Below are 12,857 nucleotides of genomic sequence, written 5' to 3' on the forward strand. Positions count from 1 at the left end.
ACTAAGGGCAGAATTTCTGAATTTCTGGAGCTTTCCTCCTCTTTCAGAGCAGACATTCAAGTATTTGCTTTTAGAAAAAGAATCTAGTAACTAGACTAATCATAGATGTTAATTAGCTAACCAGACTTCCTTTCTTTAACTCAACAGTGGTCAACACAGGCCAGCCCTCGAGCCTGGCACAGGTGCTGACATAACTCACACCCTGCAGTGCCAGCTCAGGAGCAACAAACCCCTGGTAACTGGAAAGAATTCCAACAAACTGACTTACACTACATCCCCACAGTTGGAATGCTAAGGTGATTATTGTTGTTGTTGTTATGCTAGTGCTTATGAAACCAAATTGTATTTGGGAACCTTCCATGTAAGCACTACATGAAAAAACCCAGCAACAATTTTCAATATCAAGTTCAATCTCATTTTATTTTACTAAGATAGACAACAATAAAGCGGTATTCGAATTTGCTCTTTTTTTATTTATTGTTTTCAATGAAGTCTTGTCCTTCTCCTAGAAGTGAAAAACTGGTAGCAGTGGTCACTTATTCTTTCCAATTCTAACTAGAAACCACACAAGATGCAGCCGAGGCCTTCCAAGGTAACATTTCCTTCTTTTTACCCTAAGATTCAACATTCTAACTTCTTTTCAGCAGTAAGATGGCAATAGTTATACCATCCAAAACTGTTTATTAAGTGCAATATGTCTTGCAGCTTAAAGAATGCCACTTAGCTGTGCAACTGTGACACTGCTGTACTCCTGTCCCAAGAGGACCCTTGCAGTTCGTAAAATGCTTGCTCATTATCTCTGAAAATCACAGGATCCTATGAAGTTGTTGGTTCCTCCTCTCACTCTTCCATCAGCTTTATATGTCACCAATTTCCAAGGATCCCGACTAAAACCACCTGCACAATTTATAAGCTGGAGGAAAAGCTTGCAGCTTTCTAAAGCTGCTGACCTTCCTTCCACCTCGTTCTAGATATTCCAGCCTGTATCCTGATAACCTACTTGCAAACTCAATTCTTAGTTTGGAACACATGAGATTGGAAATAAAAAAGGCTCACTACCTCTCCTAAGTGTCACTGGAAAAGACGTAGAACTGGTCTGTTTTCAAATGATATTTTTAAATTACACAGGACATTGACCTTATCATCTATCTAAATGTCCTTTCCAAGTGGAGATAGTCTCTGATTCTATCCTGTACCTTCCCAATTATTTTTAAAAACCCAAAGCTTTAGCTCCTTGGTATGAAAGCTACTTGCCCTAAAAATAGGCCTTCACTACAGAAAGCACCTAGATCCTTTATGTGATCAAAACATGGAAATCATCCATGTTATTTTACTTAAAACAAATTAAGAGCTTCTGATTTTCACAGCATCCTATTCCAACTTTATGAAGCTATTTTCAAATAATTTTCTTGCATTTCAGGATGCACGATGACAGAAATCCTAGTGAAGACAGAATCATAGAATATGCTCAGATAGAAGTGACTCACACAGATCATCCAGTCCAACTCCTGGCCCTGCACAGACACCCCAACAATCCCACCCTGTGCCTGAGAGCATTGTCCAAAGGCTCCTGGAGCTCTGGCAGCCTTGCAGCTCTGACCATTCCCTGGGGAGCCTTTCCAGTGTCCAACCATCCTCTGGGTAAAAGAGAAACCAAATCAGGGTCCAAATATTTATCTTGTTTCTAAAGGTTTTCCTCTAGTAGGAGCAGAACATGATCCTGGCAGCACTCACCTAATGGAAGTTTCCTCAATATAAAACCTCATGGGGAAAATATTAAAAATAAACTTATAAACTATTGGAAAAGATGGAAGAAATTAAGCATATCTGTGCTGCACCTCAGACCATACCATAGTGACACTGGTTTGAAACCAATTTGAAAAGAACTTTGTTCATAAATGTAAGCTCAGACTACATTAATGTATTGTCTCATGATTAAGCTTCAGCTACACTGAGGTGTCCATCTTTTGCCTGGGCAGAACTTTCTCTTTTCTAACAAAGAAGATGATAAATTCTTTTTTTACTCAATTTTACTCAATTTTGAATTTCTGCATTTCTGTCAAATGCAGCAGCAGAACTTTACAAACAATGAATTAAAATCATATTTTCCTCTGATTTTTATAGAATAAGAATTCTGACATATAGGTAAGAGCAGAACTGAAATTCTTGGGCAAGCTCAAGTTTGTATCAGGGAAAATACAGAAAAAAACACCTTTTTTTTCTTCATTTGCCGACTCAAAAACTGGCAAAATCAGAATCTTCTACGAATACTTAATCCTGAATATTCAATAGCTACTTTCTCACTTCACTATATAAAAGGGCAACCAGCTCATCAAGAAATAGAGTGTCACATTTCCCAATACAATCACTTTGATACAATTTTAAGTCATTAATAAAACCAGAAAAAGAGAGATTAGCATGGGTTTCCTGTATTCAAGTGAGCACTGCTTTGCACTCACTATAGATGAATATATTGTAACTGGAATTTGTCTCTCAACATCTAGGCTTTATTCCTGAGTTTTCCATAAAAGTTGTGCATGGACAGGAGCAAAAGAATTCAAATTGTCTATACCTCAATTACTCCATCCATTAAATAGGCTTAAACCTTCATCAACACTCAGCACTCACTGAGATTAGACACACTTTTATTTAAAGAAAAATTGTAGAACAGCAATTCTTTAATTGTAGAATTATATTGTAGAAACATTTAAAACACTAGGATTTGATTTTACCCCCTAACAGTTTTAATTTGTACCTAATGAAAGGGAATTCCTCTCCCACACAACTCTTCCTTCCCCATGGATCTCCATTCCATGATCCTTTCCCATTACAGAGCTTCGAAGACTGTGTTCCACATCAAACACGTGCAGGGCATTTCAGCTACTCACCCCATCCCCAGACACGAGGCAGGTACCACTTGTACTCCAGCTCAGGACTGTGATTTTGGCGCTGTGATTTGGGGGTACAGTGTGCTGCTCCTTGTCTTGTTTGTTCAGTATCAGAACTTCTCCTGTCTCCCATCCTGATGCCAGAATGGGTCTGGAAGGGTGCCAGGCAAGTAATGTGACCTGAAAGCTTCTCTCAACATGGGAATCAGACACATGTTCTCCCTGTGAACAGAAATCTGTGTGAATTCAGTCCAATGGAAAATCAGCAGCCAAACCTTCCGATTCACAGCCCAGTCAATATCAAGCTTTCTCTCCCGTATAAAGGATGTAAGAAGGCTTCGAGCACATTTCAAGGTAAAAAGAAATTCCAGCTATTGAAAAAGAATAAAGCACATCACAAAGGACACAGAATAATCTAATACTTCAACAACTCTTAAAGGCAAATCCTCCCTTGGGCACAGTTCACAAGAATATTTCACGTGAATCATTTAACCTCTCTATGTATTTATTTTTCCATCTGTAAAACTTGGATGACAATTTTTCAGAATACACTTTGAAAAGTACACATTTTATAGGCTACCTCATATTAACAGACTTACATGTTTCAGTAAGTCTGCTGCTAGATACCTTGTAGTGCTACTTCCCCAAAAATTTTGAAAACCAAAGTCTTACTTCTTTTGCATACTCTTTTACATGAGAGCCTTGTGTATCTACAGGCAGAAACTATACTAGGAAGCAACCAACTCAAAAGGAACAAGCCGAGTCCAACAAATCAGTTCAGTTTCCAAGTGGTGGAATGATTTGTTTAATTTCCATTTCTTAGTATGTTCTATTCACTTAAGAGTTAAAAAGCAGCAGTGGCATGTGTTCATTTACTTATAGGCCTGAAATTCTCACACTGTGAGAAGCAAAAAGCAAATCAGTAACCATCACAAACAAGACTTACAGGCTGTAGACATCAAATTTCAAAGGAAAGGTCAATTTAATTTATTAAGGCCTTTTTAAAAATACATATAATGAGTGGCTGATGAATCTGTCATGTTCTAGATAGCACAGGACAGACAGTAATTAAATTCTAGAGAGAGAGATTTAAGGAGGATAAGTAAGCCTGCAAAAATAGAGATTAAAAATGTGAAGTTTTAAATTAGGACAATGATAAAGGTTGCTGAGAGAAGCTGTGACTTCTCACACACCTCTCACATCTCTGGAAGTGTTCAAGGCCAGGTTGGACGGGGCTTGGAGCAACCTGGGATAGTGGAAGGTGTCCCTGCCCATGGCAGGGGGTTGAAACAAGATGGTCTTTAAGGTCCCTTCCAACCCAAACTGTCCTGTGATTCTGTGACTCTGTATTGAGACCAAAAGCAAAGTTGCTGATTTTTCACCTGTTCCAGGTAGATATCCACACAGCCCCCAGCTGCTGTGCTGATAGAAGCAACTGCCAGGAGTGGATGAAGTGGGTGCCATGCTATATGGGAAGGGGAGGCAACGGAATCAGGAGCATCTGTTCGATGATCCACATACACAGCCATAACAACAGGAGCTGTCACAGACTGCACACCTGTATAAGGAAAAAAAACATCTCTAACAGTTATGCTTATATGCTTATGTAGATAATACATATACACTACATATATGCTAAATTATATTTAATTTATGCACTATATATAATGATATGTAGGGTTAAAACATAGGGGGAAAATAAAACTACAGCATCATCTTATTACACATACTACATAGACATGAGAAAGGTCAGAGTGGTATTTTTTTTAAAAAATTCAGAAACATTGAGCCTCATACTCTGTAGATTCACAGTGTGCATAGCACGGTACCAGTCTCTCACCAGTGGCTTGTGCTGGCCTACTTCAGAGGACTTTGAAATAATTCAGAATTTACCAGAAAGTTACTTCCAGTACTTCACATCCAAAGATGTTAATTAATACACAGACAGAACACTTTTGTGTTGTAAAGTCTCATGTCTGGGCTTTCAAAGAGAGTTTCAACTGTTGCCACCACTTCGGAGCTTGTACTGTTGAAATCACACAGGATTAGTTCAAATCACACTATCTGCTACTTACATTGGAACTGTTACCAACATTTGAATGAAAATAGTTAAGTGCTGATGTTGTACACAGAAGAACACGAGAACAAAACCCTTTCCAGAGTTGTGCGTCAGAAATGGAGGGTGGCACTAATAATCTGTAATAATTTATACACAGAGGTGGTCTTTGGGATTTGCATCATGAGATCCAACCGGCTCGCTTTCAAAAGAAAAACAGACGGAGCAAAACACCTTCAATTACTAGCAAATAATCACAGTCACAGTGTTCAGTGGGTCAACTGTTCCAACCTCCCTGCTCACACAGGGTCTTCCCAGATCACATGGCATAGGATTGTGTCCAGACAATTCTGGGATATCCCTGATGAGGGAGACTTCACATCCTCTCAGGGCAGCCTGTTCAGCACTCAGTCATCCACACAGTAAAGAAGTTCTTCCTCATATTTAGATGAAACTTCCTGTGTTCTAGTTTCTGCCCATTGCCTCTTGTCCCATTGATGGGCCCCACGGAGCAGAGCCTTGTCCATTCTCTGAGCCCTCCCTGCAGACACTGACAGACATGGATGAGGTCCCCTCTCAGCCATCTCTTCGCGAGGCCCAAGAGGCCCAGCTCCCAGAACCAGACACAGTGTTCCAGATGTGCCTCACCAGGGCTGAACGGAGGGGCAGGATCCCTTCCCTGATCCACTGGCAATGCCTTTCCTCACACACCCCAGGATCTGCCATCTTGGCCCCAGGGCATATGGCTTGTCAAGGACAGCTGGCGACCCCCAGGTCCTTCTCTGCAGGGCTGCTGTCTAGCAGGGCAGCCCCCAGCCTGGACTGGGGCATGGGGTTACTCCTCCCCAGGTACAGAACCCTGCCAAGACCTGGTGAAAAACAAAACCCCCCAAAAAACAACACAAACAAACACACACATACAAAAAAAACCCAACCCAAGCATGAAATGTTTAACATTCCTGTGACATTTAAGGGGAAGAGACTTTTTCTTCTGCACAGCTAAACGATGAGTTCAGAACCCACAGGCACACATACATGCACAGCAGTGAGACTTGCCTAAGCCACCAGGATGTAAAATGGGCATGAACAGACTTTTCTTTTAAGGCCTCTTTTCTTTAAATCTTCTGTCAGCACCTAAAATAACTAATTTGCTGGGCACTTTATTTAGAAAGGTGGGCAACCCTGTTCAGTAAGTTGGCAGTTCTGTACCTTGCCTCTGACACATACAAAGAATAACATCAGCCACTAGACATGAGAGCAGACACAACAGCAGTCAGCCTAAGGACAAACAATTTCATCTTTCAACAAGATCCACTCACCTTTATCCTCATAATCCTTCAAAATCCTCAGCATTCTCAAAGTGGCATAGCATGGGTCTAGTTTTATTGCCATGCAAAAACCCCAAAATTTAGAGTGTTTTTCTTCTTGATTTCATGTCTTTTAAAAGTTTTCTTACATCTCCAGTTCTGTTCCAGAGTTCTGTGCCCATAGTACTACTTTACTCCTTATTTTATCTGTTTCATTTTCCTCTAACAGAGGAAGGATTTAGTCCATATTTGACTATAAGCTTTATACACGCTCAAAATTTGAAATATTAAAGAATTTCACTTCAGATTAAAATAAAAATATAAGATGCCTAAATGAAAACAAAACCACATTTCATATGAAATAACAGTTTTATCACACAAGCTATACAGCTGTAATACCTTCTCTATAGCAACCACTTTCTGCTTTTAAGTGTTCCTTGCATCTGTAGTCAGAAATATTACTTACTATTATTCAGATATTTCAGTCCCCTTCAATGACAGAAATAAGTTTACCAAGCTTCCAAATTGCATCTCTTGATCAGCTTTGGGAATTAAGAGACAGCAAGAAAAAATTTTCAGTCAATACTGTGTGTATTTAAAATGGCAGACTGGCAGTTCCTAAAACAAGATTCAGTGATACTGTCACGTAAATTACGGACAACCCCTGATATAAAATACTCTTCACCATCACAGTAACTACACAGAATTGTGCAGCAGACTGCTACACACAAATAAATAAATGGCTTACATAAGTGAATTACTCAGTGGTATAAAAATAATTAAACCAACATTCATTTTCTTGCTGTGATCTTGGGAATTCATTATTCACAAGTTTACTGCTAGCTCATGTATTTACACTGTAGCTTTGACAGCTGCCTCTTCAAAACAAGTCTTCAAAGAAAGAAAAAGAAAACCAAGTAACACTGCCTCTACAAACTATTCTGGCATTGCACGTTCTATTTTTTCAAGGTTTAAAAAAATAGAATTTCTGCAAAAGTTAACCATTTTGTGGCTTGAAGTAGAACATGGCCAAGCCCCCATACCCGATCTCAATAATTAAATTAGATACATCTGACAGAAACTTTTGAATTCTTAAGGCAATTCTTAAAAATGGTTAGAGCTCATGGAATCACAGCATGGTTTGGGTTGGAAGGGACTTTTAAAGTGCATGTCATTCCACTCCCTGCCATGGGCAGGGACACCTTCCACTAGCCCAGGTTGTTCCAAGCCCCATCCAACCTGGCCTTGGACACTGCCAGGGCTGGGGCAGCCACAGCTGCTCTGGGCACCCTGTGCCAGGGCCTTCCCCCCCCCACCACCCCCGCAAGTAAAACTTTTCTTCCTTATGCCTAAACTAAACCTAAGATGTGCCAGTTTAAACCATTAGCCCTTCATCCTGTCAGTACAGGCCCTCATAAGAAGTCTCTCTCCACCTTTCTTATAAGCCTCCGTTAAGTTCTTTTTAAGACAACTTCCCTGTCCAACCATTCAGGAGCCACCCTGACAGTCACTCTTGCACCGCCTGTGCTGGGACCGAGGCCCTGCACAGCTACACTCCCACTCCCACACAGCCAGACCAAGTTTCCTTACCAGCTCAACTCTAGGTTTCCCATAGAAGTCTCAGACATCTGGATCCTTAAAACAATTTAATTTTGGTCCAATAACAAAATTACAGCTTGAGCTGGTATGTCCAGCTGTGGAACCTCAAACAAAGGAACTTTTACAGCCTTTCAGTCTAAGGGCAGGAAAGTCTGGGGGTCGTCAGCTGCTGCTGAGTGTCTCTGAGTGTCCCTCACCTGGCTGGGCCACAGGGCTCCATGTCCTTTGTTATGCAAAGGGTCGGCAGTTCACATCCTCTTGCTCTGGCCACCCAAAGCTCAACCTGCAGCTTGCACTGTAACTGCACCCTGAGCTGCCGGCACTGGCACTGAATGGATTCCTAAAATACTAGAAGGCCGCAATGAGGCGTTCACAGAACCTTCTCTTCTCCAGGCTAAATACCCACAGACCTTCAGCCTGTCTCCAGAGTAGAGGGGCTCCAGATCTTGGAGCATGTCTGTGGCCTCCTCTGGACTCACTCCACCAGTTCCACATCCTTTCTATGCTGGAGCCCCAGAGCTGGAGATACACCTGGGGTCTCACCTGAGCAGGGCAGAGAGGCAGAATTTCCCCCTTCCCTGCTGCCTATGCTGTGGGGATGAGCCCAGGACATGGGGGTATCTGGGCTGCCAGTGTGCATTGCCAGGTCATTTCCAGTCTTTCATCCACCAGTACCCCAAGTCCTTCTCCTCAGGGCTGCTCTCAATCTGTTCATCCTTCAGACTATACTAGTAATGGAGATTGCCCCAACCCGGTGTAGAACTTTGCATGTGGCCTTGTTGAACTTCATGAGGTTCACAGAGTTGAACAGTACAGACAACATTAACGACTGCAAATGACAGCAGAGAGCCAGAACACGCGCACATATTTCACAAAACAATCATCAACATTCAGGGGGAAAAAAAGATGCTATTCTGTCTTTGGGGAAAATTCTTAAAAAACTGCTTTTATATTCTGTCACAACGTTATCAGTACATTTAAGCGAGACTGATAGCAACTTGGTTTGCTGTACCTGTGGAGCTGTGGACTCATCAGCCCCCCAGTCACCAGACACATAGTGAAATGGGATCTCTGTCCGAGTTGCCTTAACAAGACTCTGACAAGACTCAACAGTTACCAAAGCAAAAGCAGAGGTTTTCCTTTAATCTCTACCTATAAGAAATGTTGCCTTTAAAGTCTGCAATTGTTTAAAATAGCCAGACCCAGAAAAAAAAGTAATACAAAACTGATCTGTGCTACAAAAAGATGGTTTATGACTATGTACTGTCTTTTCTAACTTGTAAAATAGATAAAGTAAAAACCCTGTTGAATCCTGCACCCGCACAGAGGGAGAAGGAGTGGGGAGCCTGTGCCAGGCCGAGCCCAGGCTGCTGCTGCCATGGGGCAGCTCCTGGAGTGGAGCGCACTCCGCGTGGGTTCCTCGTCCGGGCCGTGACCGCCACTCGCCGGCACAGAACAAGGGGCTCCACGAACTCCCCGGCTTCGAGAGGGCAAACACGCGGGCAACGCCGCCACGTTCGCGCCCGGGGGCAGATTCGGCGGCCCCCGCCCCAGCTCCCACCGCCCGCGGGCAGCAGCTCAAGCGCCCCTCACTTCCGGCTGACCGCGATTGATCCCGTTGCTGCGGGCCAGGCCCAAGACACAATCACGGAGAGCCGGCCGACACCCCACGGGCTGCTGCGGGCAAAGCCCGCCGCCCGCTCTCCCCCGCCCGTGGACAGCGCCCGCCGCCCGCTCTCCCGCCCCGCGCTCACCGCCCGCGCCGCAGGCCGCACTCGCTCCGCGATGCTTTGCGTTACCCCGACAACGGGGCGAGCCCCGAGCGGAAACTGCCGAGGAGTGACGGGAAGGGCCGAAGCCGCCCGGCGGCACACGGAGAGTGGCGGAAAGTGCCGAACGCGGTGGTGCCGCGGGTCCCGGCGAGTGGTGGCTGCTGCGCTGGGGTCCCAGAGTCGTCTCCAGGGCTTGGTGGATTGACCTGCGACGAACTTTTTCTATCGCAGGTGATGGATTGTGCCGCCGCCCCGAGAATCGAGATCCTTCCCCAAACTCTTCCGGCCCCCAACGCTATCAAGTACCTGCCGTGACAGAGCTCAACCCAGCTGAACCTCCGTGAGATAGAAACGCATATCGTAACCATATGTAATTGTACGGCCCGGAGCTCAGCGGCTCTTTTAGAGTTTTGGGGGCAAAAGTTTTTAACTTACTGACCAAGTTTTTCTAGTAACATCTAGATGAAGACAACCCATAAAGCCCTCCTACCACCCTGTGCCTCCTCAGCACCCCACCTACAACCTATGTCAGGTACAGCCCAGCTCCATTCTCAGCTCTTGGTCCCACTGGGCCTGCAGCCAGCCCTAACAGCCAAGTCTGCCTAACACCTTCAAAAGGGTTGAAAAAATTCAAGATCAAATCCTCACAGCACTGTCCTGTCCACAGTCATTTGTAATTCCTCTGAAGTCACAACACTTCTATGCAAGCAGATGAAAAGCAGCCACACCTGGTACAGCTATGACAAGCAGCTCCTGCATGCTCTGAGATTGACTGGCCATGTGTAATGTGTAATTTATGTGGTGTTTATCAGTTTCCTTTACCAAATACACAGGCACTCTGGAAAAACAAAATCAAAAAACCAAACAACAACAAAAACAACCCCTCTGTTTTGGTAGCAAGTAGGAAAAAGCACTCAGTGAGAGGCATACTGCATTGAAACAAACTGTATATCTTCTAGAATTATGGGCAGGCTTCAGGTAAAGAGGCAAAACACTGGCTTTAGACCATCTTGTTACAAGTCAGCAACCCCCATAGACCAGAGCAGCAGAACCAACACAGTCCTGGAGCTTTTTATCTTCTCCCTTACAAGGCATCAGCTCTAACAGTCAATCATGGCATCTCTTCATGGTGGATCCTTGGACATGCAATAACCCCATTAGCTCACTCAGGTGCCACTCCCAAAGCAGAGTCAGCAATTCCTCTCTTGCTCTGCCCAGCCGATTGTTCTCACTGTAGCCTTGAGATCATCAGACAAGAAGCTGAGGATTTGAGCAGACCACGTGCAGATGCCTTGTTTTCTCAAACAACCAGGCTGTCGTGGAAATTACTGCAACTACGTGATACAGTCAAGTCAGAAATATACAGCCAGCTGGAGCCTCAAAAAAACATCTAGTCTATCATCCCTTTCTAGGTTGAAATAAAAATAACCTAAATAATCCACTGACTGTCGCTGCTCAAGTGACCACTTTACAGCTCTCAGAATTGGCTGGTTCAGTGTTACACAGAATTTTTCCCAATAATTAAACTACCTATTCATACTTGTGCAGGCTTAGCTGGGAATGAAATATGCCTGTCCTTCAATATTCAAAATTGTGTGGCCTGGTTTTTGGTAGCGGGGGGGGCCACAGAGGTGGCTTCTGTGAGAAGCTGCTGGAAGCTTCCACCATGTCCAGCAGTCAGTCCCTGATGGCTCTGAAGATGGACATGGCACTGGCCAAGGCTGGGCCGGGTAGAGATGATGGTAACGCCTCTGTGCTAACGAAGGAGGGGGAGGAGGTGCTCCAGCTGCTGAAGCTGAGATTCCTCTGCAGGCCGTGGTGAGACTATGGTGGAGCAGCTGTGCCCCTGCAGCCCCTGGGGATCCCCGGGGGATGCAGAGATCCACCCGCAGCCCCTGGGGATCCCCGGGGGATGCAGAGATCCACCCGCAGCCCCTGGGGGAGGTGCCCACGCCGGAGCGGGTGGATGCCTGCAGGAGGCTGGGATCCAGGGGCAGAGCCGGTGCAGAGAGAGGGCCCTGCTCCCAGGCTGGAGCAGCCTGGCCTCGGAGGACTGCACCCCGTGGAAGAGTGACCCACCCACGGTGCAGCACTTCTGGAGGACTGTTTGCCCGTGGGAGGGACTCACGGTGCAGCAGGTCGCAGGGAGCTGCTGCTCGTGAGATGGCAACTCTCACGTTGGAGTTCACGGAGAACTGTCTCCCGTGGGAAGGGACCCCACGGTGCAGCAGGGGGAGGACTCCTCTCCCTGAGCAGCGGAACAAACCCTCGGGTGACGAACTGACCAAACCCCCCACCCGCTGTCAGTGGGAAGGAGGGAGGGGTTGGAGGGGGAAAAGGTGTTTTAAGGGCTTATTTCACTTCTCATTATCCTCCTCTGATTCTTTTAGTAATAAAATCACTTTGCAACTTTAAGTTGAGCCTGTTTTGCCCTTGGAGTGTTTTCTCCTGGTTCTTAACTCATCAACCCTTCGTTAATTCTTTTTCTCACCTCTGCCCAGCTGTGGCAGGGGAGGGCGAGTGAGCAACTTTCATGGGTGGCTATCTCGGTTTTTAATACAAAACTTCAGGAGGAAACACTCCGGAATGAGTGTTCCTCCCCTTTTCCTCCGTCAATGGACAAATGGGTCACAAGGAGTGAAAGTGGGAAAAAGAAACCAAACTGTTTATTAACACACAAACAAAATAGGATAGAACAGGATTTAAAAAAAAAAAAAAAAAACCACCTCAAAATACAACAAATTCCCGGAGAGGGAACAGACACGCGGGCTGCGTGCGACCAGCTGGGGCCACCCCGCGGGCCCACCGGGGCCGCCCCCGCAGGCTCTCCGGACCGGCGAGGAGGGAAGGGAGGCAGTGAGGCAGTGGGGGAAGGAAAGGGAATAAAGACCAAGAAAAAAAAAAAAAAACCCGACAGAACCTTTTCCCAGCTAGCTGGAACACAAAGGAAACCAAAAAGCAGCCCAATGCTCCCGGCGCACTCCCTCCCGAGCCCCAGAGCCCCCGAGCCCTTGGGCCCCCGTTGAACTGCCCCACACTCGGCCCGTGGCTCCCGCCCCGGGTCCATCCTAAAGGCACAGCGTTCTCGGGCCTTGGACTAAAGCGGCTTCATAACGTCACCCCAGGACAGTGCCTGGCACTGGGTCAGTGTCAAACCGCGACATTATGCAAAATAGACAAGTGAATGTGGAATCCCTGGATTTTAACATTTTCCCTTCTCATAAAAGCATACAAC

At 45.3% G+C, this 12,857-nt stretch overlaps 1 protein-coding gene across 3 annotated transcripts in view; it reads right to left on the bottom strand.

Moving 5' to 3' along the window:
* IFT140 (intraflagellar transport 140) overlaps window positions 1-9,738 on the bottom strand; it is a 105,995-nt gene extending 96,257 nt beyond the window's left edge. Inside the window, exons 1-4 of one of the 3 annotated variants that reach the window (XM_032126382.1) lie at window positions 8,863-9,058; window positions 6,718-6,793; window positions 4,271-4,446; window positions 2,889-3,110 (exon numbers count right to left, since the gene is read on the bottom strand). In XM_032126382.1, coding sequence (XP_031982273.1) covers window positions 2,889-3,110; window positions 4,271-4,417 — 369 coding nt within the window. In that variant the 5' untranslated portion in view covers window positions 4,418-4,446; window positions 6,718-6,793; window positions 8,863-9,058. Of the gene's footprint in view, window positions 1-2,888; window positions 3,111-4,270; window positions 4,447-6,717; window positions 6,794-8,862; window positions 9,059-9,604 lie in introns of those variants that run through there. The other 2 variants (XM_032126381.1, XM_032126383.1) reach the window with 2 other exon arrangements.
* Window positions 9,739-12,857: the final 3,119 nt, after the last annotated feature.

This window comes from Corvus moneduloides, chromosome 16, assembly GCF_009650955.1.
Source record: "Corvus moneduloides isolate bCorMon1 chromosome 16, bCorMon1.pri, whole genome shotgun sequence".
In the NCBI taxonomy this organism is placed as follows: domain Eukaryota; kingdom Metazoa; phylum Chordata; class Aves; order Passeriformes; family Corvidae; genus Corvus; species Corvus moneduloides.